The 27,064-nt window shown below is 34.8% G+C and overlaps 1 protein-coding gene across 2 annotated transcripts in view; it reads left to right on the forward strand.

The window, feature by feature from the left end:
• LOC145664800 (uncharacterized) overlaps positions 1-22,413 on the forward strand; it is a 77,025-nt gene extending 54,612 nt beyond the window's left edge. For both annotated transcript variants that reach the window (XM_081731759.1, XM_081731758.1), the window contains exons 10-13: positions 1,720-1,775; positions 6,031-6,120; positions 9,507-9,714; positions 18,018-22,413. In XM_081731759.1, the coding sequence (XP_081587885.1) occupies positions 1,720-1,775; positions 6,031-6,120; positions 9,507-9,714; positions 18,018-21,624 (3,961 nt within the window). In that variant the 3' untranslated portion in view covers positions 21,625-22,413. The remainder of the gene's footprint in view (positions 1-1,719; positions 1,776-6,030; positions 6,121-9,506; positions 9,715-18,017) is intronic.
• Positions 22,414-27,064: the final 4,651 nt, after the last annotated feature.

Here is a 27,064-nt window from a genome sequence, read left to right on the forward strand (position 1 = left end):
GGCAGCATGGTAACCTATGGGGAGGCGGCTTCTCTAACCGTGAAATTTATTCTCGAATCGCCAGGTTAGTGATTCATGTGTAGAAATTTTGAACAACAAAGAACAGCTTGATAGCATCTGCTGAACACTGAACTGGCGGTAAGGGTGCCTGTGCGTTGTACGTTGGCTCCCATTGATCCAGAAGTACAAAGTATTTAGGTTATGAGGCGTGTTTCTCTTTTTTTTTTAATCAGGGGCCGTTTTGAAATTAAAAAAAAAAAAAAAATGGAAGAAATGTAATTACCTTTGCGCCTGTTCATAAGTGTACATTTAGTTACTTCTCACCGTATTTTCCATAGTTTTTCAGACACTTGGCGTAGCTGTAGATGAGTTTTGTAGACCATCAAAGAAATCTGATGCCAGCTCATATAGCTAATCCTTTATGGTAGGTTTGGCTTCATCCGGATTATTGAATCGCATCTCAGCGAGGAATCTCTTCAAGTGTAGGAATAGGTGATAATCGATAGGAGCGAGATTTGGACTGTAAAGAGGGTGGTCCATCTGCTCTCTGTCAAATTTGTCAGTGAATAATTCTGAACGTTATTCGTCCTGAACATTCGTGCGACCGGCCTTAAACAGACGTACTCACTTAAGCATCTTGCGTTTACACAAGGCATTCTCACTATACACCTCAGGTAACTGGCGATAAATGTCTGTATCTTTCACATTTGTAGCGGTCAGAAACCTGATCACTCGTCATATCTCACACTCAGCTGAATTTTCAATTACCTACCATTTCAATTGTTCACCACAACTATACGAAGTGTTTCATAACATACAAATGGAATCTATTTACGTGCAAGACATGTCAGTAACTAACGCACATGTACAAGTCGCAAAACACGCAGTGTTGCTTACGTGAGAGCAAACGGTCTTAATTAAAAAATAAGCCTCGTACGACAGGCAGGGGAACACACCACTATCGTGCAGAGTGGCAGACAACAATGTTCTTGCACCGCTTCAATCTGACCTACAATGATCTGTTGTGAACGCAATCTGCAACCCTGTAATTTCGAACATTATAGCGGTCGTACTTATGGTGTGATGGTGTGAGTTCTTCTTTGGGCTGCTATGCATAGAGGACAACTTCACTAGTGGGCTCTACATCAGGGACCGACGTCACATTCAACCCTCACGTAACTCAGGACGCCGTATTTTAGCACGATAATGCCCGTCCGACACACATATTCCTGAATTCACGAAAGGGTAGCGCTGCTTCTGTAGTCTGCAAGATCACTTTACATATCGCCCATCGAATATGTATGGGCTATTGCTAGTATGCATCTTTTTTCGTCATGCTCTCCTGTAGATGGTATCCATGTTCTGTGGGCTCAAATGCAAGCAGTGTGGCAGGTGATTTTTTTTGGGATAGGCCCAACAGTTGTTCGATTCGATGGCACTACGTATAGAGGCTTTGATTTCAACCCATGGAGAGTTCTCTTCATACTAATTTATAAAGGTTAGAGGTATTATATGTTTCTGAAATCGTAATCATTTCCGTATAGGCATTTAGTGAATCTGTTGTGTAAATCTGATTTCATTCAACGTATCTCTCGTGATGTTTCAATTTTCACAAATAGTATATTCTATATACTTATCAATGGAAATAAGTAAATAAGTAATTATAAAAATAACTTTTACATTTTACTTTATCTAAGGATTTCTTTATTATTATTACAGAATATTTCTGTTCAAAGTGAGAGACATTGATCATATAAATCTTAGCGAAAAGGATCGTAAGTAAAATTTTACTATATTTATCCACTTATATCTATTCTTTTATGTAATTCCGCTTCGTAATGACGGAAACAATTTAGAAATTTATAGCATAAATTGTTGATCTATAAAATATTTAGTCTTAGGTAATTACTAATAGTTGATTGCGTATATTTATGTTGATAAGGTAAGTTTGATATTAAGGGCACCTTAACTAAAAGAACAACGTTTTCAAAACTGAAGAGTTCAGGGCAAAAAGGGGGATGTCCATTTCTTACTAAGGTTTCAGGAAACAAGTTTTAAAGTTCAAAACATTTCATTTCCGAAACTAATCGTAGAAAATGCTTCAAATTTGGTTTACAAGTTCGTTACTATATTGGGAATTAGCTTGCAAAATATTATGCTCAAAGTATACTATTGTAAGTAAAAGAATACAAAAGAACTAACATGAGATTGGTTTGTGCTGGTTGAAAACAGGTCTATTGCAGGCAAAACAATGACGAAAAGAGGCGATTGTTTTTCAAATTATAAACAATATTATTAAAAATAGATTGCTTTCTTCGTTTGTCATTTTTATTCTCTTTATTCCGCTAATTACTTCTTTGGGAGTTCCATATAGAAAGTTTGAGCATCTGGGCTGCATAAGATCTTCAAAGCTTGCAGATTCTGCCATTTTTCTTCCGAAATAGGCAACTTCCCGTTAAGAAAGAGGAAAAGATCTTGTGAATCACACCAATACTTATGATGTTGATCATAGCACTCTATTCAAACTATTCTCAACCGATTTGACATAGTTCTTTAATGTACAATGAAAATTTTGGAAATGTACTTTTAACCTTGAATCAGTATCAAGTATAGGAGAGTGGAGCAAGGAAAACAAGTGGGGTACAAAGGTTCATTGACTTTGTTGACCTGATAGTTAACGTCGCATAAACGACTATCTGACATTGCTTACGGAAAGCTGCAGTTGCTTAAGCAAGTTTGACGACATTCGAATTTTAAAAATCAGGTTCTAGGGCAAGAGTGATATATTTTTAACTCATTTAATATATAATAATTCATTGAATATACCTGTATTGCATGCATGTCCGTGAGAGAACAATATCACGGATGCGTACTATGATTTTCAGAATATGGACCTTCTTTCCATTCGATTTTTCTTCTTACTTCATAGTAATGTATATGCAAGCCTTTGCGCATTATTGCGAAGTTTTATTATAGTAAATTATAACATTAATATAATTTATGGTGTAAGCGTCCAGCTTTCAAACGCGAGTCATTTCTGGATGTAAGAATTCTCCCTCCAATAAATCTGGTTTTGGTGGGACATTTCTTAATAGTAGGCTAATCACAAAAGAAAACCGAAGTCCATTATAAGTGTCCCTATGCATCACAAATCTTGGGTGACTCTTATATTCGAAACTCCATGATTGGCCTAGAGTGAAATGAGCATTTTCTCAAGTACAATGGCTGTAAGAATAATATCCAATTTCGAATCATGGAACTGTCAAATTCACCTACTTGAAATGGTGTAGGTTTCACTCTTCTGCCTTTGAGCACATTATTCCAATCCACTGGTATTTCAGCTCATGATTTTATGTTCACCAGTCCCATGTTCTTATCACGTTCAAGGTAGGAATGACCACGAACTGGGAATGTTATCTGAACAGAAATGAACCTCTGTCTTTCATGTGGAATGTAATGAAGGCATCTGAATAAAGTGTAATTCTTATTCTGACTACTGCAAGAGTCACAGAAGAGTTCAAGGTGATAGATATTGGGAGAAATTTTGTTTTACTATTTTCTTTTTTTAAAATAAATAGATTGTTGAAGCTATATTTAGCTGTATCATCAGTCGACACTAAAACATGAACACAGTTGAACATTATCGACAAGAAGCAGAAAAATAAGAGTAAAATGAATATCCCCTTCTTGCTATGATGATACCCACTTCTATTTTACAAGTATTTTTTAAACGGCTATAGCAGGCTAACCGTAAGCCTTTTCCCCCTCTTTGATATATTGAATGAGCCTACTTATAGTCTGCTCTCCAAGATGGCATGAAAATCTAAATTTTGCCCAAAATTGGACATCCTCACTTTTCCCCTGGACTCTTCAATTATAATTACGGTACAATCAACGAGAAAAAGATTGGAATATTTATAACTGAAAACGTTGGTAATAGCTTGCTCTCAGTGTCTTTGAAAACTGTTTTTCCTATCCATCAGAGAGATCCTACTTAGGGTTGCCAGATCTCCTAAGGCGGACTGGAGTCCCCGGGTACAAAGTACATTCTACGAGCCTACGAACTGACAAACTAAATCTACGAGTTTTAAAAACATTAAATGACCAGTAATTAATTATTTAAGTATTATGTCTTATGTGTTGTACTGTTTGAATTATCGTACGGCAACAATACATTGATGATTTAAAGAAGATAGAGATGTAACTTAAAATCAGTTTCGATGGAAATAATGTTTTATGTTTTAAAGTCTATAATATCAGCACTTGTTGGGAAGAAGAAAAATAATTATGATGAAAAATAATAATAAAAATAATAAAAATGAAAAATAAACATGAACTGATTTTTCTAGGAAAGCAGTTGCACCAAGCTTGTTCAAAATAATGCAATGTGTTCTCGCTATACCAGTCAGTAATGCATATGGCGAGCGAGTGTAATGAAAGATTTATAATTATAGAATTTCAACAGAACTTGTAGTTGCATAAAGTTTTTTACAGATGAATTTGAAAATGATCTGTTAGTTGTTTCCACAAAACTGTTCCGGAGAACAGAACTCATTCTTCAGCAGTGATTATTTATTTATATTTACATTTAAGTAGGCATTGTGTATAATCACTAAAGTTTCGTGATGTTATTTTGATTAGTTCGGTGCAGTATACGTTTGATTAGTAGCAATTGTAGTGGTCATAATACTGGTTATAAGTGTTGCAACTAACGCTGCTAGTACACATGAAGAAATCTGCAGTCTCAAATTTGTGTCTCCATTTATAGAAATTTGTGTCTCTGAGCTTGCCTTCAAATCAATTTGGCAATTTTAATATCGTTTCCTGTCTTTATGTGAGATTTAATCAGTGATGTTATTCTAATTTTTTTACAACATTATTCATGTTATTCATATTCATATTATCATTTAATTCATATTATCTTGGAACCCTTGGTACTTTGAGCCATGAGTGCCGACTACGTGGGTGCTCCGGGGCTCCAGCACTGACACAAATAATCTTGTGGGTGTCGCGCACCCACAAGATTTTTATTTTGATAGAAACAAAACAAAATAAATATTTCTCACTTGCCATTAACAAAAAATAATAAGCAATTAAAACATTGAGATGGAAGTTAAAATTTCTAACCTCTAAAACATAATTGTTTGTTTCAACTGTGTTTCTGCAAAGGCAACCAAGCAACACACTTTCAAGTTAGTCATTTTGCAGTTTATGTCCATAACAAAATCCTTGCACAGTTCTTTCTGCATTGTTTTTAGTAGCATGTTTTCATATTTTCTTTTAGTAACATGTTGTTCCCACACATGCAAGAAGATGCTAACAATTTTCTGTTCCAGCATGACGGGCCACACATCATTATTATCACAACGTTCGTGAATTCCTGAACTATGAGTGACTTCAATGCTAAATAGGGCGAGCAGGGAAAAATTATCAGTGTTCCGGCACGTGGCCTCCAAGATCCCCCGGATCTAACTCCCTGTGACTTATTTTTATGGGGTTACATAAAAGGTAGTATGTGCCACTGTTACCAGAAAATGTAGAAGAACTCAAGCGCAGGATTGAAGAAGTTGCTACCACTGTCTCTCAGGATATGCTCCAACGAGTATGGCAAGAATTTGATTACCGTCTAGACGTATGGCGTGTTACACATGGTTAACATATAGAGGTATTGTGAACTCATACATTAAAAAATAAAAATTGAGATACTCTTTCATACGACACATACGCGACAGCTATATCACGTGTAGTTTTTGTGTAATAAATTAAGAAAAGTGTTACCGGACTTTTGAGACATGGTATACTTTTAGTACCACCTACGCAGTCCCTCTGATGACGCCAATGGTTGAATTTGCCTATCTGAAAATGTCAGAAACTCAGTCGGCATTTTTCAGATATACCAATTATTTCTAATGTAAAAGGTAGACTCGAACTTACAGTACATCGGTATACATATAGAAGTTGGTAACGGGCAAAGTTTATTTCTTCTTATGAAAGGAATTCAATTAATTATTATTATTATTATTTTTTCAGCAATGCCAGTAAGAGATCATATCTTTCATATATCTCTTTCATCAGAGAAGTGGGAAGACTATGAAATTGCAAAACTATTTGAACCAATCTGTAAGTTTTTAACATATCATTTGAAAGGTCTTTTTTTATAACATTGCTAAACAATAGGATATTAGTAAGGTTCAAATGTAATTTCATAAAATGAGATGCAAGAAAAAGCGTACTGTATGAACTACGGAGGAAATTGTCCCATATATATATATTGTAATATATAAGGAGAATGAAATATGAAAAAGTTGGGGATTGTTATTTTTAGTTTTTAATTTAAATATCAGCATCATGTAGCATGTACAGAATCGTATAACTTCCTTTGGCACCATTAACCCTTTTAGGATTTATGGTAGCTTTTGTTACCATGGCGTAGTATCGTCTTTGACCGTTTCTTTAGGTTCTATAACAGGTATTTGTTTTATTGGTCAAGTCAAGGATGGACCAAAGAACACTCCAGATGCGTTTTGGAACTGGATGGCAATTTGGCAACGTCAAGTGGGGGCGGAGCGGCGTGGTTTTTTTTTTTTTTTTTTAATTTCATAAGGCAAATTTAAAACAACTTCACGTCTTTAGTTTTAAAGATACGAGATTGAAATTTTGCACACGTATTATGTACATAACAACGTGCTTTTTTCTTAAATCAGACCCCTACGTGAACCCAGGCCCGGGCCAGAGAGCCAAAGTGTTTTGGCGGGAATTTAAAAAAAATCCGTGTTTTTCCCGATTTTCCGGTTCTAGTGTTATGATACGGACATGTGAGTGATACCGTTCGAAAGGGCTTGTTATACTGAAGAAAGTGGCTCTAGGCCAAATAGTAATGACGCAGTACATTTTTGAAGTATATATATAAGGGGAGTGAGTTTTGAGCTAAAAAAAAAAAAAGGTCCACTCCAGACACCGCCATATAGGGGTACGTGGGGTCAACTTGAAAATTTTAAATAGCAAAGAGATCAAGTAATATATTGTTGGAGAGGACTCGGCAAGATAAATATTTTCCCGAAAGTTTCAAATCCCTACGTTGACCCCATCCAAAATGGTTTGGTTTGATAACCATGATGAAATCAAGAGTAAAAAAACCGCTGCTGTACAGCGTTACCATATTTTACAAACCTTAGTTCTCTGCATTAACAAGATACCGAATATATCTGTCATAACCACAGCTACTCCTCATGCTCCTCTGCCTTGCATTATAGGTTTAAAACCATACAGCACTAGTGACCTTTTCCCAGTGATTGTATTTCTTACAAATTCAATTTCTCCCTTCTGTTGATGGCAACACTGTTCAGTGAATGTTTCTAGACTTAGAGTCAACGCAAACAAATATTCTCAATATCTGATTTAAGGTGTTCAAAACGTTAGTACCTCACTCCTTGTGTGCGCCAACACATATTACACGTTATTTTCCGAAAAGTTTGCAGCACTGATCTGCCTTTACAATCTCTTTTGTCTTTATTTTTATTGCTGCTTCCAATGATGATATTCAATTTAGGTCATTCTATTTACAAAAACAAAACTTTGCCTTGGGTTGGCAACACTGTTGATCTGGTGCTGTTGGTCAATACACGAACAAATGTCGCACTTTCTCTAGTTGCTTCGTCCAAAGTTTCGTTTCTCTGTCTCTTTTAGTTTCTCTGTTATCACGGTTGGAAATTCTAAATTATATTGTAATGTGGAAACCCCATTTCATGACTTTTGTCGTCAAGTCGGCACGGGTTAACCTTCTCGTACAGAGCTGCTATTTCACTAATGTGTGTTTATGGTCACATAGAATACATTTGGGGGCTGTGTGTATCGCAACACGAAATTACCCAAAATAAGGGACACCCTAATATAACACCCTAATATACATTTTAAAGTCTCCTCTGGGGACAACAGTAATAATATACTCTGATATAAAAACGAATTTAGCTTTGAAATCATAATATAGCAATAGAATGTAATTTTCTTTGTGATTGTACATAAATTCCCGGAAAATTCCCATTTTTGGGAATCTTCCCAGGGAGTATTCCCGAAAAATATCTTCCCGGGAATTTACCCATCACTAGGGGTCAACATAAGTACTTGAAACTTTCAGGAAAATATTTCTCTTGTCGAGTCCTTTCCGACGATATATTACTCGACCCCTTTGCCATTTAAAATTTTAAAGTTGACCCCACGTACCCCTACATAGGGGTATCTGGGGTGGACCTTTCATAGCTCAAAATTATTCAAGCCCCTTAAAATAATGATGGACGTGTTTTTGTTTTTTCTCATATTCGCAGTCGATTCGAAGATACACGGGTTGGCAATGGACTTTATATATATATATATATATATATATATATAAGGGTCACCTTCAGACTTTCAAAACTTTCTCCCGACCTCAGTTTTCAAGATACAAGATTGAAGTTTTGCACACACGTATTATGTACATAACATTTTTTTTTTAAAATTCAGATCCCTACGTGAACCCAGGCCCGGGCCAGAGGGGTGCAAAAATTTCGATTTTTTTTCGAAAAATCTCCCTTTTTCCCGTTTCTGGAGTATAATACGGACAAGCAAGCGGTACGTTGGTAAGTATGCTCTATCCTGAAAAAATGAGATATGAACCATGATTCTACGATGAATAGTAAGGAAGCAGTAGCTGTTTGAGTGAAAGTCTAAAATTTACCTCAAAAGGTGGAAATCCTTAAAATGTTAAGGCGTTTTGTTTGGTTGTTTCGAAAAAAAAATCAACCAAAATGCCATTCAAAATACTTAAGACATCATGTGACGATATTTTAATTGCCACATTTAATATTACTGCTGCTATTATGAATATTCCAGGGGCGGATCCAGGACCGAGTTCTGGGGAGGGCGGTAGGTTGTCATACTGCTGCTTAGAACTACTTTTAAGAGCTTCAAACTCTGGGATGTTTTTTTTTTTTTTAATTTATATACATAAAATAAGAAAGTTTCCTCTTCTGAGGAAGGGGTGGGCGATTGCCCCGATCACCACCCTGGATCCGCCACTGGAATACTCATACAACACAATAAAGAAATAGTTACTATCCTAAAATTCATATTAATAGGGTTGGATCAAATATTTTTATTTATGAGTACGGTAATTAGTTATTTACGAGTTGTTTAGCAGCTATTTAAAAGAGTACATATGAGTCCCAAATTAAAATTATATCGTGTTCTTGTATTTTCTTCATTGAAGTTTAGCGTTCCTTTCAATATCTAGGCTGTATGAGATGTGAAAAGATGGAATCCGAGCTACTGTTATAGCTCAAATTTCAATGCTCTCCAACCGGGAATCGAACCTTGGACCATATTGATGAAAGGTGCACCCGTTAGCCACTAAACTAGCAGGGAGAAATTTATATATGTATTTATAAGTATATGTATGTATATATAAGTTTATGTTTAAATAGCATATTAATCATACGTTCCTAATAAGCAGACGAATGTATTTTCTGTTTCAGGCAATGTGCAAGTACATCGTCAGACAGATACTACAGCATATGTTGAATTATTAAAGCGCAAAAAGTCAAACTTAGTGATGAAATTATTGCCGAAGTCCCATGCCTATACAATTATGCCATGTTCTGAATACCAAAAACAATTAGAGAGAGAAAGAAGACAAAATTGTTCGTTACCTAAGCCTCCTGCCATGGAGAAAAGGAACCAAAAGTGAGTTAATATTTTCGTTTCGCATCATTAATATGTTATTTTAAATGTTAATTACTTTTAGACTTTTTTTTAGAGAAAGAGAGGCTACAGAGTTTCACTTGAAAAATTTCTTGTTTAACGGTACAACGTAAATGAAACTTGCCCCTATGAATTAGCCTTCCTGGATTTTTCCAAGACCAATAACAAAGGCATAATTGTCATGTCTTTAATCTACAATCCTTGAATACGTGGTAGATCTTAGTCATTTTTTTTCATATTCTAAATTAATTTCATGTACTACTACAGAATTCTCGTGTAAATTTTCTTTCCATAAATCTTCCGTATTTTTAACAGTGAAAACTGATCATATAAGCTTGCGAAAGTAGTTTTGTTTCCATACTTAACATAGAGTAAAAATACCACATGTTCTTTAAAATGTTCAACAAATAACTCACATTTAATATAGCGTGAATAAAAAGTATATGGCCTGGAGTATGTGGGAACGACGTATTGAATTATGAACAAAATTGTCGAAGCCTTAAGAATAAAAATCACAATTCATTCAAAATACAATGATAATCTTTCAAAACTTACTAGTACAAAAGCGGATTTAAGTATAAAATTATTTCTGAACATGTTTTATGAAAACAAACAAAATTATTTTTCTCCTTGGAATCTCTTATAGCATGGAATTAAAAATTTATAAGAGCAGGCGTGAGTTCAATGTTCTCCTACGTCCTGAAATATTGTTATACGAAGAGTTAACCCAGCATAATCTTCATTATACATGAATTCCATAACAGTCAGTAAGCTATAGCACCAGTAAACAATCTAGATGAGTGATAGCCAATTTAAAATGTATCTTGTGCTAGCACAGAATAAAAACCAGACCTGATGGGAGGGGGGCAGTCTCCTTTTTTCCTCTTCAGCGATGATTTCATGATAGTGTGTAAGTCATACATTTTCTAAATCTTAGTTTTATTCTGTGTATTCTCTTTCTTGTTTCATGTGTCTAGACCAGTTACGGCCTGAGCTACAAACATTTAAAAATAACTATGTAAAAATTATTTTTTTTGTTTCTTCTAAAATTTCTGCCCGGTACCAACGGCCTTATCTTGAAGAAGGGCTTGATAATCAAAAGATTAAAAGAAGTTGAAAATCAAATATATTACGATGACCAATCACACTCTTTCCGTTATGCATGGAGTTACAAAGGGAACAAATCATATACTTTTTCATTTTATTCGTGAGCCAGATGAAACCTACATTCGCGATTGGATTTGGTCTTTTAGTCATTACTGATCTTAATAATAATGATGAAATTGACCGCTAGAAACATAAAGTTTAAGTATATTCAAAGATAGAATCTTAAAGAAGATTTAGCTTTCGGACCTGAAGACGGTGAAACGACGTCAGTAGTTATTGTTGGTGATTTTTCAAAGAAAAATATTACGATTATTTAAAAATTCTACATACAATTTTAGTATTTTAATAATAATAATAATAATAAATTGTTCAGTTAACAGTTGGAAATTAATTGTTAACAATAAAAACGCAATATTGTGAAAAGTTAAATATCTCAATAAAGAAAACAATAGACGGATTAAAATATTTTAAACAAGATGTGTTGATATTGTTTATAACGAATTATAAATAATTAATTATTCAAATTAGTATGAGAATGAATATAATCCTTATCAGCTGTTCTACAGAAAATGTGCATTCTTTGCTTTTATTTCAGTGAAGTAAAGTGAATGCAGTATTTTAAATTAAAGGTAATAGTAATTACACAGAAAAGTTATAAGTATTTAATTATAATTTGTAGGTAGTAATTCTCTTTGTTGTTTAAAGTATGATTGCACTTTTACTAAGAAAATTTCGAATTTCTTAACTATCAAATAGAAAAGTTCGTTTATCAAATATTCAATGTTGTTAAATTAGTAATCCTTTTATTAAATGTAAGCCACATTATAATGTATAATCTGTGGCTAATGAGTATAGTATTTAGCAACGTTACATTTCTATAGAGTTGCTAATTGTATCAGGGGAAAGTTTATAACCAGTTCTCATTGTCAGAAGTATTATAATAGGTAGTATAGAGTCTATTTCCAATACTTTAAGATTCATTAGGATTTTTGCTCAGTATTGTCCAGGGTTGCTTGTAACTACCTACCCATTTATATAAATCATGTTTTCAGTATATCCATGTGCTATCCCTCATTCTGTTTGCATAATATAATGTGACGCCATGTTTTGTGAGACATTTTTCGCAACATAGAAGAGACTATCGTTTTAAATGCCGTGGTAACAACTTCCCTCAATTCATCATTGGAGTTATAACGTTGTTTTGACACAATGTTCTTAAATATCTCCAAAGTGAATTATCACACGTTGGCAAGTCCGGGCTTCTTGTAGGCCATTTCATGAACATCAGAGATATTTCAGAACCACGACCTATCCACCTGTTAAAAAAACGTCTTAAAGCAATCACGTGCATAGTGTTTAATGAGGCGAAGCTTAATTTCTTCTCTGATTCCAAGTTCATCTAGTTTCGGTAACCATTCTTATAATGTATCGAGACATTAGAGATGTTTACTGGTCCAATAACATGATGCGCATTAAGTCCTGCCCACACCATGACATGGGTTTCTCAAAGTAATGAGACTGACCTGACCAGTTCCTTTGATAGGTTCAACTAGCTTCTTAACCACTCCCGCAGGATCTTTCTCTGACACGGCTGTTTCTTTTTTATCCCACATACACATGCATCGAAACGACATACCTGGTTTCTGAATCACACAACATACGAATAAGGATTCCAAACTTTCCAGGCTTATTCTTGATAAATATTTTAAAAGGACACCGACCCCGAAATAAAGAAAACATCTCGTCTCCTGTTGTATGTGCTCCAGAGAGGTAAATATTATGGAATTTTGAGTTTATAAGTTCAAACACTTCACGTATAGGAGCAAATTTATCTGTCTTTCTTTTTTCTTCTCTGTTTATTTTATCATCAAAACGAATTATTTTCAGAAGTTCGTAAAATCGTTTTCGAGACATTGTTCCAATATAAATTGGTCGACCAAACATTTCTGACCACAAAGTGTGGGGATTGAGTGTATTGTCTTTGTTGGCGCCCATTAGGATAAGTAAGCCAATAAAACCATAGAGTTCGCTTTCGTTTGTGAACTTAATGTTATTTCTTTGAGCTTCTTGGTTGCAATGTTCAACAATCACCTTCACAACTACAAAAGAAATTTCTTCAAAGCTTCTTCAGGAAAATTCACTTTTCCTGAATTTCGTAATCCTGGCTTCTCCCGTAAAATATTTGGTTGTTTCCTTTTGGATATACGTGGAACACTACTCACATAAAGACAATCACTTTTAGACACTAGCTTATCATTATTCGCCGCGCAATCAAAACTCTCCTCACTGCTAACTTCTGATTCAACATCACTTTCAACTTGCAAAATGATATCTTCTAACTCGTTATTGTCTTCGTCACTAAAATAATATTCTTCATTACCTGTATCTGTATTCAAAAGTTCTCGCTCTATAGAACTTTCTTGCGGCTTGTGATACATTTTCGAAACAAAATCATAAATTCATCTACCAACACAATGTCGAACGTGGAAGAAAATATATAAAAAACACCGCAGCATCTAATAGTACACAACGCTGTTGCCAGGTTTACCAGTGTGGCCAGATACATACTCTGTTTGATTCAGAGTTGTAGGAGAAAAAAATATAATTTTTTGGCTCGATAGAAGTCCAGTTGTTAAATTACAAACCTTATGGAGATCTAAAAAGTGGTTCCAGGTAATCCCAAGAGGGGGATGTTCGAACCTACTACAATATAATTATGTATTATTTGGACGTCTAACGAACTACTTCTTATATGACTACGTCAGACTGTCAAAGTAACCGTGACTAACAAATAACTAAAAAAGAAAATAATAGCTATTAAAAGAAAACTTAGGTTGTGGGTTCGACGACTCCCCCCCCACTTCTGTTGGGACTCAAAAAAAGAAAGTAAAAAAAAAACTAACGCCGAAACAAAACACATGCTACTAGTAAAAATTAAGATGTACATTGACACTGACGAAGGGAAAAGAGGAGTTCCTGAAAGTTCTCACACGATAAATATACAAACATAACAAAGTCCTTTTTATTATTATTAAGTTAATAATGATGTACCAGACCTTCTTTTTATTACAGGTTTATGTCATTACGGTATTTGAACTGTTACGGATGTAAAACTAGCATTAAAATACATATTGCAGTTCACGCAACATAACTGAAATATAGAATTATGTTCCACTTCGAAAATGGAAAATTCAGTTTACATGTTTGCGGAGGCGGCTCGTGAAGGAAGTCTCATTGGTAAAATTATAAGTTTTATCGCTTCAAATTAAGGAAAGAAAAGTAATCTAATGTTCTGATTCTTGTATATAACATTTTGAATATTAAGTAACTTTTCTTCGTTTAGTTTGAAGCGATAAATCATTCTACATTCTTTTATACCAGTGTGACTTCCCTCACAAGTGGCACCTGCATATTTGATAGGTTATGTATAAGAACTAACCAATGTATTTTATCTCTACAAATAACGAACTGCGATCGTTGTTTTATAGTCTAAATTTGAAAATTTGATTTTAATTATATTAATTCTTTGCACTCCATTTTTATCCCGCATTTTCCTCCCGGTAATTGCGACTACCAGATATTCCAAGTGCAAATAATGCTTTGCTAATGATAAAACTATAAAACTAAAACGTCTGTTTTAGTTAAATTTTGGCCTATTATTTTCACCTTAAAGTAAACCATTCTTTAAAACAGTAAGAGAAAGTTTGGAAATCTCAGGATCACTCGCTAAATATCGTTTCCAATCAATCATTGCTGGCAGTGTATCACCATTATCACCATTCCTTATGTCCTTCTAGTTTGCCTCCCTTTGTCTGTATTTTCCTTGTTACCGTTTGATTTATTTTCTATAGTATTCACAGCAATACTGTAGTCCTAAAATTTTCAGAGGGTACACGCTGTTTTGAGATCATCTCCGATTGTCATAAAAGGCATAAAAGGCATTTTTAATTAACAGTGTACAACGCATGTATTAATTAATTGAATTAAAATATAAAGGATATATTAATGTTTTATAGTATAAAAGCATTTCATGCTATTTTCTTAATGACACTACTTACTTAAATCACTCCATAAACAACGTAAATGGTTGTAGGTATGGAAAAGGAGCTAACTCACTCCGAGAAAGAAGAGAAAATATCGCGCCCAACGTGCCACAAGTAAGCAAATTATGTCGAAATTTAACTCTATAAAATCATTAAGACACGATTTTTTTTTCAATTAATAGATTCTGTATTTCTCAAAGTTACGTATTAACAATAGCATGATATTGAAAATATTCATACCTTAGTTTAAAAATATCGAACAAGTTTGATTCTCTTCAGCAGTGAATAAGGTTTTAAGCAATTGAAATATCACAGCCATCGACCATCAAACCGCTACGATATCCTCTCAGAACAAAAATACGCGATTTTGTAGCGATCTATCCTCTCATCCTAAAACTAACAATTTGTGTTTTGGTCTAGTAATATAGTCACTTTATCATTGCAATCATGGCCTGATTGAATAAATATAAACGAAATAAACTAAAAAGTACTATACACTTTGAAACAGAAGGTACACTCTAATGACTAAGATTAAGCAGAGAGTATACGACGTGTACCACCGTGTACCTTCGATTACAGCCCTGATTTACAGTAACTTCCTGATTACTTGTCCCATTGAAATTGATTCAGAATCAGTTAAAGCTAAAAGATCTTATACATCATTGCCCTTCAACATTTGTTTCCTGCCATCGTAAAAGCAGTCGTAAAAAATAAATAAATAAATAAATAAATAAAAAAAAGACAAACCAGGACAGAAAGAACTGCACTGCACGTTACAACTACACTACAGACACTTTTACTAGCCATTGTGGAAACTACATACGTGGGGAATAATAACAAGTCGGCCGAAATAAGACATCGAACTTCAAACGATGGTAAATTGCAATGTCTAGAACGTTCCAACATAGCAGTGGATGGCAGATTTACAAGGTCTTCTCAAAGCCGTCATAACAGTTGAAAGGGTTAAAGGATATTTTAAAATAATAGGATAATGATAGATAGGTATATCATTTCTTGTTTTTCAGCATAAATTTAGCGTGTATGCTCCGACAAATTCTATGCTTTTGGTAAAGCAGTCGAACAATTATAAAGTGACCTGTCCTTAACGAAGTTACCCGTATTATGATTTATTTACGTTGTTTACAGGTTTTCGTATGATACAGATAAAATTATGAGCTAACAAAATATTAAGTTTGGGACAGATTTCCGTGAAAATAGTCAGGTTTTATTAAAATAATGACTTCAGCACATGGAGATCAGAAGAGAAATCAAGACTTATAAATGACTAAGTCTTCATTAACTTCAGATTCAAATTTTGTAATTCCATTCAGAAACAAGCGTGAACGTCATCAGCTAGTTGGTAAGAAGAAGAAAAAAAGTTGAAAACATGAAGGAGCAGGCACACAATTAAAAAAATGTAGTATTTTACGAAATGAATATAACTTTATTAAGATCAAAATTTTATATGGAGCATGCGCAACCATCTTTATAGTGTGGAACAAGATTTTTGATTCTAATGGAAAACATCGGTGATCATTCACAAATACTTGCAGGAAACTGCTATGTTAATGAACCTTGCGAGTGTAAATATTTTTAATCATAAATCTGATTCCTGCCTTCCCAAGATTTTGACTTACTGATTAGCTGGTGAAGTTTATAGAAGTAAACAAATGCACCTACAGAATTATAGTGGAAAAACAGTAGAGAGGTTTTGACTTTTATCAGTTTTGGCTTCTTACAGGTTCTGAATTCTGAAGTTTCAGACAAAGTTGTTACACCATTTTACATATGACAAATAAAAAATTGTTAGAATATGTTTAAAGGAGCAATTGAATCGTTTTTATTTCAGAAACCCGTCAACCCACATTTTTTCACAAAATGACTTTTGTATGGAATAAGTTACTCCTACTCAAAATACACACTTTAGTGCAGAAACGAGTAGCCTGCCATGGCATGTAATGGGTTATTATTAAAACCGAGCATACCGTTTACTGCGGAAACTCGTCAAGTGATATCACATAACGTGTACAGTAAATGTTAACCTCTCTTGGCAACACTGCTAGCGACAATCGTTGCGTTTTTATTTCAGTGCACTTCCTTTGTTGACATTTTAGAAGAGCTGTGCGGAAGAACAAAATGATCCTATTCAAAGTGTTATCGTACAAACAGTTTGAATTCAATATGGCCAACAAAGGATGTTAAGCAGTTCGTTGAGGGTTCATGTCCTCAATGCTCACCTTAAGAAAGTACAAGGACGTCCTTGACTTGCCAACAATAAGAGCTTACCCTTTTGGAAAGGTATCTATTAATAAGAAAGAAAAAAAAAATGACGATCTTGTTAAGCTGAGTGACTACTACAGGTTATGAAGATTTCTACGACGACATCCTTCAGTGGCCAACTACAGAAGCAATGTATAACGTTGACAGGGAATATGAAGATGAGTAGTTTAAGACAGACAGGCAGATACAGTAGTTTAGAGGGGAATCCTGTTGTCTCTTGTAGGCCACTGATAACGTGATTACCGTTGTTACTATGGGTATTCCTATTCTAATCATATTTCTACTTTTAATTTACACTCAAATACATACTAAGTATAGTTAATAACTTTGTGTTTTTCTTTTTAAAACATAATACAACAGAAAATATTGTTATTTCGCTTGTGTACTTTACGTTTACTTCGGACACAAGTAGTTTTATTGCAGAAAACTGTTAACTGAAATCTTTATATAAATTGTTATTAATTACGGAATAACTATTATAATCTAGTTACAGGCAACATCCAATTCACGAGCAAATTAACTAATATTCCAAATTTAGTGGAACTCTCAAATTTGTTATCATCAGAGATAGAATGTATTTTTCATATTCCCTAAAGTTTCAGAAAGTGCACTTAGCGGGTTTCTGAAATAAACGATTCAATTAGGGTATTTACCTAGTAGAACTAAAGAATATTCTTTAAGAAAGTCAACCTGGTCGCTCACTGTATCGAACCAAAATCTCTCAGTTATAAAATTGTAACGATAATTGTATCCATATGCCTACCCTTTAAAGAGGTCCTCCTTGAAAAAAATATTTAGTAGTGGCTAAGCTACATTTTAAACATATATTTGACTTACTATTGTATTTCTTTTCAGTGAATTTGAAGTCAAGAAGAAAGACAAAGTTACGAATGAACTTTCTAACATATCGAATGAAGAAACAAATAAATATTCTAACTCACTTCCAACTTCATCTAGGAAACCTTTAGAAAATTCAACAACAACCGATGAAGCTGTCACTAATTCAATGCCATTGACTCACGATGACGTTTCTGAAATCGTGAACGAACTTGTGTCACGGAATATTCTAATTAATAAACTTTCAAAGGCCAAAACAATACCTGAACCTTTTCCCAAGAAAACAAGACCACAGGAGATCGTTCCGGAAAATCAATATTCTAGTTTTACTGTAAGTGAGCCTAAGGCAAATGAAAAGGATCCGTTGTGTAAAAGTGTTTCTGAAGCTCGTGAGCAGATTATACCTACGGATGTAAGTAGTCATCGCCACCGTGAAGAGTCTCCAAGTTATGATGATGAAGCTCGTAATTTTCCAGAAACTGTTTGTTGCCAAAGCAAAAGACCTGAAAGCTCACCCAACAAGAGGATAAAATTAGAAACAAATGAACTTACTGCTGACATATTAATTGCTGAAACTGAAACAAAAGCAGAAGTAGAGAATTCTGCTATCAGTTTTGCAACTAGTGCATATAGTGACGGACAAAGTGATGTACAAGTGCCAAGAGAACCATTGCCAAGCGACGAACCTGTGAAATTTGCAGAGACCGTGAGAACGGAATCTTTAGAAGAAAGTAATGTTTCTACATTTGAAACTAAGAATACTAATTCTATAAAGATAGAACCTGTGAAAAAAGGTAAAGAAAACACACTAGATGATGTTACTCTGTTGAAAGAAGCAGACAAAATACATTCAGAAAATACTAGAGGTAGCATTAACGAGTTGAAGAAAGCACTGAAAACTCAAGCTACGTGTACAACAGAGGACGTTCCTGATCTAGTAGAAGATACTACATCTGATGAATGTACTTGTGATTACCCGGAAATACCAGTAGAAAACTACTATGTTAATGAACCATGCAAATGTAAATATTATTGTCATAGATATAATTCGTGTATTTTACACAACTGCGGAAAGAATTATCATCATCTGTGTCTAGCTTTTTTTCCTCGAAAATCAAAACCAGTCAGAGCAATGAGTCGTAGAACTGTAAATGATTACTATTATTCATCGGCTTTAAGTCGAAAGTTACCACCAAAGACATATGATTCCCATCCTCCCTTTTCTAGACTTCCTGCACATCACAGCGTATTTACTCGTGAGCATTTTGTTGTGCCAAAGCCCCTCAACGGATTCAGGAAAGGGAATTCGATATATTCACGTTTTTACGAACCATGTGATTGCTGTGATGTTGCAGTGTCTCCTCGGAAAAGGCAGAGAGGAAGGCGACGAAAGGGAAGCCAAAAATCTAAAGAGAAAAATGAAGAGGATGACAAGTCAGCGTCGGGTGGCAGTAGTGACAATGCTGTTGAAAGTAATACTAATTTATCACTAATTCAGGAAAAAGACAAACCAACGTCTACTTCTTTAAATCAAGACCAGGATTTACAAACCAAAACATCTCAAAACATAGATGATCAAAACCAAGACTTTCTTAAGAATAACGCTAGTTATTTGAAAGCTGAATCTTCTTGTATTGATAGTTATAACAACATTAGATCGTGCAATCAGAAAAACGACGTCACGATGTTGAACAACCCAAAACTGAAAAAGGGGTCATTTTCAATTCATGAACCAAATTCTGTAAAGGATCTAATAACAAACGAAACAAAGAATGAAGATTCTCAACTGTTGAAGAGCGAAGAAAATTGTAACGAATTACCAACGAGAAACAAATCTTTAGATGTCTCAAGTAATACAATACCACGAGCAGTGTGTGTTGAATCCTCGTATAATTCTCCATCAAACAAAACTCAAAGAAAATTCACAGCATGTGAAATAAAGACATTAATAGAGAAGCTATCAAGATTCGAATATAATGACTTTTCACTATTCTCACAGAAGGAAGATGACATTATTGCTTTACCAAACCACTTATTATCGAGTCTTACGTCTGACGATGTCTTAAATAATGAATTCTTGACCTATGGCAAATTAAAAATAAACAAAACGAATACCATAATTTTGTTGAATAAGGACTTCCTAAACGATATTGAGAGCTTATCGTCAAATTGTGAATACCCTCTATCCAAGGAATTTCTGTTAAAGCTCTCAGATCATTTGATCAACAACGGAAGGAAGGAGATACCGTTATGGAAAGTTGAAGAAATCTGTACAAGTTGCGCTTTAGACATATGCAGTAAACCTTCTAACGCATCAGAAAGCACTACAGCGAGAGGTAATTTTGTATCAAGTACAAATCTACCTAAAGTTGAATCTAGACTACTACTATCCCCGAGAAAGTCAATTTGTAGAATTTGTGGAACATTTTCTACCAATCTGGTTGATTTTGCCACAAGATATTTGGAAAAGCATGATCCTACAAGACAACTCTTATCAGAAGTATATAATAGTTCAGAATCAACTAGTAGTCCAATTGAATACGTAGATGATGTACGTGGATCTTCATCTTTATCCTTAGGGACAGTGACAAACGATACATTACGGAAGATTGTCACAAATACTGAATCCAATTGGGTGTATGTATCAAGTGGAGAATCAAGTGATGAATGTGAGGATGAGATTATTGCTAGACTTGGGCAAAAGGTTGACAACAAGTCGGTAAATTCAAGTACGGAAATCACTATGGATTTACCTGAAAAGAGAAATCCTGTTTCGGAGAATAATCACTCAATTCAGACAGTATATTATGGTAAACCAGACGATCAAGAAGTGTATCACAACTTAAACGTCTCACATATTGCATCGAAAGAAATTGAAGCATATCGAGGTCAAACTGCCGTCATATATCCAGAAGTCAAAAATAGGAGTTCCTCAGTTAAAGACGATAAGTTATCAAGAACGACTACTCATTATGAGAATGACATAGGAGAATGTTCTTCAGCATTATGTGCTCAGAACAAAAGCAATAATACTTTGCCTAACGATGAGGTTATGTGTCAAAAGAAACGTAACACTGTTTCTCGATTGTTAAAGAATATTAGAGAATCTGTGCAGAAGATATCAACCACTATAAACACTAAAGATATTACAGCGAAAATGGAATATATTGATCAGACAGATGAATCTGATTGTGGTCAGTCTATATACTTCTCACCAGGAAGCAGTGAGTCGTCTATTTCATGGTCTCAACTAGCATCGGAAATAGATTTTTCATTCGAAATGACAGAGTCAAGTCAACCTCAAGAAGAAGAAATTTCAGGTGTCACCCTAACAGTAGCTGACCCTATTCCAAACAATATGGAATCAACTGTGATGCACCAAATAGAGGCGGGAAATAATAGCTTCAAATCCACTTCTTGTGTATCAATTAGTAGCTATAATTCACATACAGACTATAAGAACAAAAGTACTTCAGATACATATTCAATTACGAAAAAAATATGTTCTTGTAAATGTAAAGCGTCAGAAAAGCCCACTAAAGAAACACGTTCTTCGATATTTGCTCGAATATTTAAAAGGGCAAAGAAATCAAAAAGTGAACTAAACTATGAACACAACATGTAGTGACTATTTAAAATTCTCTATTGGAAATTATTGGAAATTCGAGTTTCGCAACTACCAAGATTTATATATATAAACTATGATATTGGTGTAAGTCAGAATACGAGTGTTAATTTATAAGAAGTAGAATGGCTGTGTAAATAATAAATCAATAGACTTAACCAAAGTAAACAGAAGACCAATGATGGTGCTAAATGTAATACATTATACTGATCTTAAAACTCCATAATGTTAGAGGTGTCAGAACAGAAATACGGATGAAATTAATTCGCACTTAATTCGCACTACTTTCTAGGTAGCTTGATTTTGTAGAGCTTGTTTTACATACAAGATGGTTAAATTTATTTGATATACACACGTTTGATATTGTATAATACACATTGGTCAAGTAGGAAGAAATGAACATTATAAGAACATTTGTCTATATTTAGATATGCTGTAATGTGTGTGTGTGTGTGATGGATACATCTAGGAGAATGCTTGACAACAATATTACAGTTTGTTGGAATAAAACAAAACATTGTAAAAGTATTCAATTAGTCAAGCATTGTTTTGTAAAATTGTTCAGTATGATGTTGAACAAAATATTTTTTTACTGTATTATGTATTTTACTTTCTTACTTTGGGATATATCATATCTTTTAACAATAATATTAACTGTTATATTTAGATTATATTTTACAGCTGGAAAATATCTTGATTATAATCATGTTATTTATGTATTTCAATATAATGAAATCATATATGATACGTTGCAATATTTTTATTTTGAAATCTATATAATGGGAAATCAATATTTTGTATTTCTAATTTTTGATCCTTTGATTCTGATTATTAAAGAGCAATAATTATCACATTTAATAAGCTTTTGTATTCAATATGCTTTATTGTATTGCTGTTAAAAATGTGAGAATTTTACGCGCTTTGAAAGCAATGTTACGATGTTACAGAGCTCATTGCTATGATTTTCGATAATTTTGGCTCTAACTACACAGTCTGTAACTACACAGTAACGTATAACCAGAATTAAGCAACTCACTTCTTTAGACTAGCTTAGATCAATATAAACACAAAGTAAAAAAAAAAAAAAAAATGTGAGCTATACAAAAATATGCATAATTTGAAGAAATGTTAAGTTAAACTCACCCTCACCTTTCGTTGTGAGTTACGTTTTTTTTTTTTTTTTTGTTGTTTTTTTTAATTCATATACATGAAATCGCAAATAAAATTTAATACGAGAATGAGATATTTAAACAAATATGTAAGCAATGAGTATTTAGATACATATTAATTTAATGGAAACCTGGTTGTAGAAAGAATTCAGATGTCTTGGGTTGACAAGTCAGGCAGCGATAGTAGCGCCGGACTGTTCATGCTGGTATGTTAGGGCAAACTTCGTACTACGTGAGGAACATTAGAAGGGAAGTGCGCAATGAACATAGTAGACAGTGATAGTGTAAAAATGGGCGATATTTCTGATTTTCAAAGAGATTAAATTTTTGGTTCTCGGTTATGTGTTGCGAGCATGATGAAAGTGCCAGCTGTGTTGGAAGTATCGCGAGGGACAGTGTTCAAGGTAATGACGGCTACACAACTTATGGCAGAAACCACATTGTCGAGGAGGAAGAGTGGTCAGAAGAAAACCTTCAGTAACAGGTTCCGCCAATCATTAAAGCAGATTGTTACTCAGAATTACCATGTTACTGCAGTTTTGACGGTGACACTCAAATAATATCTCCCGCAGCCTGTGTCGACATGAAGTCGAGTTGCACGGACGAAACCCCTGATAAGGGACCATAACGCTTTAGCACGATGCCAATGATGTCGCGAACATGAAACATGAACTGCTGATGGCTAGAAACGTATGATATGATCGGATAACTCATCGTTCCCTTATTTCAAAGCAAGGGTAGTGTTTATGTGTGGGAGACTCCTAAAAAAGCGTATGATCTGCACTATATCCGTCCAACTATAAAACATGGCAGCGACTCTGTGATACTGTAGGCCGCAATATACTAATTTTCAACAAATCCTGTGCTTACGCTTTGGTTTCGTCAATGTCGTCATTTTATTGGTTATGTATATCTTATGGTCTAGGTGTTTTCGGACAATGACGCCACATTCTTCGATGGTAATGTGCCCATTTACGCAGCTGGAGCTGTTTTGCGTGGTTTGGAGAATATCAGAATGAGGTTGAACACCTCTCCTGGCCAGCCCAATCCCGGAGTTGAACATAATTGAACATCTGTGGTCTACTTTGAAGATCAGGTGCATATTTTTTCCCTATCCTCTCGAGCGGAACTGAGTGATGCGCTGCACGCGGAATGGTGTAATGTTCGACTTGCTACCACCCACGACCTTTATATGTTGTCTTTCCACGTTGTATCAGAGCTGTTTTAGGGAGAAAGAAGGTCGCATTCCATATTAATCTGGTAAGTTGTACCTTTTCAGGTGTTCCCATTAAGTTATGTATCAGTATATAAAACATGTATCCGCAACTTTATCTTCACGTGTACTCTTTCTGCGGTCCCATGTTTCATATGATTCGAGGGTTGTTGAATAAGTTTAGCCTTCAACCCTCTTTTATCTTCAAAGGAAAGCTTGAACCTTCTACTTTCCGAGGAGTCTTTCACTTTTAATTATAATTCCCGCTGGCGTCGACACACTTGTGCCAATGGTGCACCAGTTGTTGCATGTCTTCAGTGAAGAATGAGACGACACCAAAAACACGGTGTCTTGAAGACCTCTATGTGAGATGCGAAACGCTGGTCTTCCAGGTGTTCTTAAGCTTTGGGAACAGTCAAAAGTCACAGGAGGTCAGGTCAGAGCTTTAAAATGGAGGCGATAGAACATAACCGAATTGGCACTTCTGATAAGTGACGATTGGAGATCTGACGTATCCCTGCTAGTGTATGGCCTTGCGTTGTTATGTTGAAGGATGTAATTTTTGTAAGAACGAACTCGACGCAGACGTGCGCGCAACTTTGTTAGTGTCTGCACGTAGCGCTGGAAGTTAACATTGGTGCTACGTTCCAAAAATCAATCAGCACATCTTCACTGTCCCCAAACAAATGATGGACATGACTTTCCCTACTAATAGATGCCTTTCGAACTATCTAGGACGGACAGAGGATAGATGTCTGTAATTCATGGACTGGCGTTTAGTCTCAGGCTCAGGACTCGTTCTCAGTTACGATACGCATGAAAAAGACATTTCCTTTGATATTGAAACGGGTCAAATTTTACTGTCACGCATTTTACGGGCGTCTTTTATCTCCACTGTAAGCTGACGCGGAACTCATCTTGAACACACTTTCTTGAACTCAAGCTTGTTCATTGTCCCCTACTGATATGTCAGTAAAGTGTGCAATCGCTCTCTTTAATGCATCAATCACTGCGAACCAGTAGATCAACCTGTACTACTTTTTGTAGAGCGGATGTAATCGTTTGTCGTCCACTGTGGTCCCCGTCATGCAGACACGATATAGCTGGATTCTCTGTGTACACAGTACGAATCTACCTCTTCACTGTGCTAATGTCCACACATGTTTTCCCATACACAACACTCATGCGTGATGGATGTTGATGTGTGTCACATCTTTACTCTATGGTAATCAGTATTGAAATCGGAAATCGTAGTAAATTTCAACCAATTTCGATTTTGAGAGAATGATACAGTTGACGATGGTATGCTTTCTTGATACGCTGAATAAATCGCAGAAAACAGCTTGTCGCTATCTCTTAATGATTTTATTCTAAGGCGAGAAGCGTTGAAACTGGAAATAGCTAATTTCAACCACTTCTGGTTTGAATATCAGGTTACGGAAGAGACGAAACCTATTCTTGGGACGCTGAATGGATTGCAAAAAGCCACTTCTTGATATCTCTCACCGTTTATGCTTTGATACCTGTCGACAGATAGACGAACGGACATGGACGTAATACAAGACTTTCGACACTTACGGGGTAGTTTGGAAGCCTAGAAGCGTTGGAATTTATATAAAACATGATATGTAAATGATAAACTAAGATAGATAGTTAGCCTGTTGGACAACTTTCAACTTGGAGAAATACAACTGCGAGAAATTGAAGTGGCTATAAAGGCACTCAAACCAAAAGCGTCATGTGGACCTGATGGTATTCTTCCGTATGTTGTCAAAGGTGTATTGATATATTCAAGCATCCGCTCCATACTACATTCAATATGTCCATAAGAACAGGCACTTCTCCGGACATATGGAAAGAAAGTTTAGTATGTCCAGTGCCAAAGTCTGGAAATAAAAGCGAAATACAAAACTTCAGACCTATAGCTGTATTATCACCTTTTGCCAAAATTCTTGAGAATATTTTATATACACGAATTCTGAATCACGTAAAGCCAGTTATATGTATACATCAACATGGTTTCTTACACAATAGATCTATTGCAACAACTCTATTGTAACAGTTGTAACAAATTTTATAGCAAGGGAGTTAGACAAAGGCGGCCAGATAGACGTTATTTATACCAACTTCAGTAAGGCATTCGATGTCGTGGATCATGATGATCTAGTGGCGAAATTAACAAGCCTAAACTTTTCAAAGTCGGCCATAGAATATATTATATTGTATTTATGTAACAGACGACAATCTATTCAATACAAGGGGCATGTCAATGAAAAGTTTGTTACTCTGTCTAGGGTTCCTCAAGGATCTCATCTGGGTCCTCTGCCATTTCTCCTACTTATTAATGATATTTCACTTTTTATTGAAAACTCTGAGATTCTCCTATTCGCTGATGATCTCAAATTATATTCTAGAATTAATTAAATTGAAGACTGCATACAACTACAAGACATACAGCGAGTTCAAACATGGTGCGATGACAACAAATTAGTAATAAATGTATGCAATTGTAAATCTCTTTCTTTTACGAGAAAAGAAATCCCATCACCTTTTACTATACACTGAAAGAAACTAAATTGTCTAAATCAAGTACTGTCAAAGATTTAGGCGTTATTTTTGATCCTGAATTAAATTTCAATCAACACATACATATGATAACAAAAAGCGCATATAGAAACTTAGGTTTAATTTAAAGAATAGGGCAAGACTTCTTCAGTGAGACAACGTTTACAGCACTTTATTTTACATATGTTAGAACAATTAGAATATTGTTCTACTATATGGACCCCCAATAATAAAAAATACTCTCAAGAAATAGAAAACGTCCAAACGAAATTCTTGAAAATGCTTACATACAAAAAACTAATTATCCCAAATATTTTTCCTACAATGATCTAGTAAACAACTTTAATTTTCAAACTCTAGAAAACAGAAGATGGATGTTGGACTTCTTATTCAAGTTATTAAATAATAAGATTGATTGTATGGAGTTGGTCTCGAAAATATCACTGCAGATTCCCACTTGCAAAACCAGAGTAGAGAATACAGGGACATTTTA

Source organism: Thermobia domestica, chromosome 11 (assembly GCF_964235325.1).
Source record: "Thermobia domestica chromosome 11, izTheDome1.hap1.1, whole genome shotgun sequence".
Lineage (NCBI taxonomy): Eukaryota > Metazoa > Arthropoda > Insecta > Zygentoma > Lepismatidae > Thermobia > Thermobia domestica.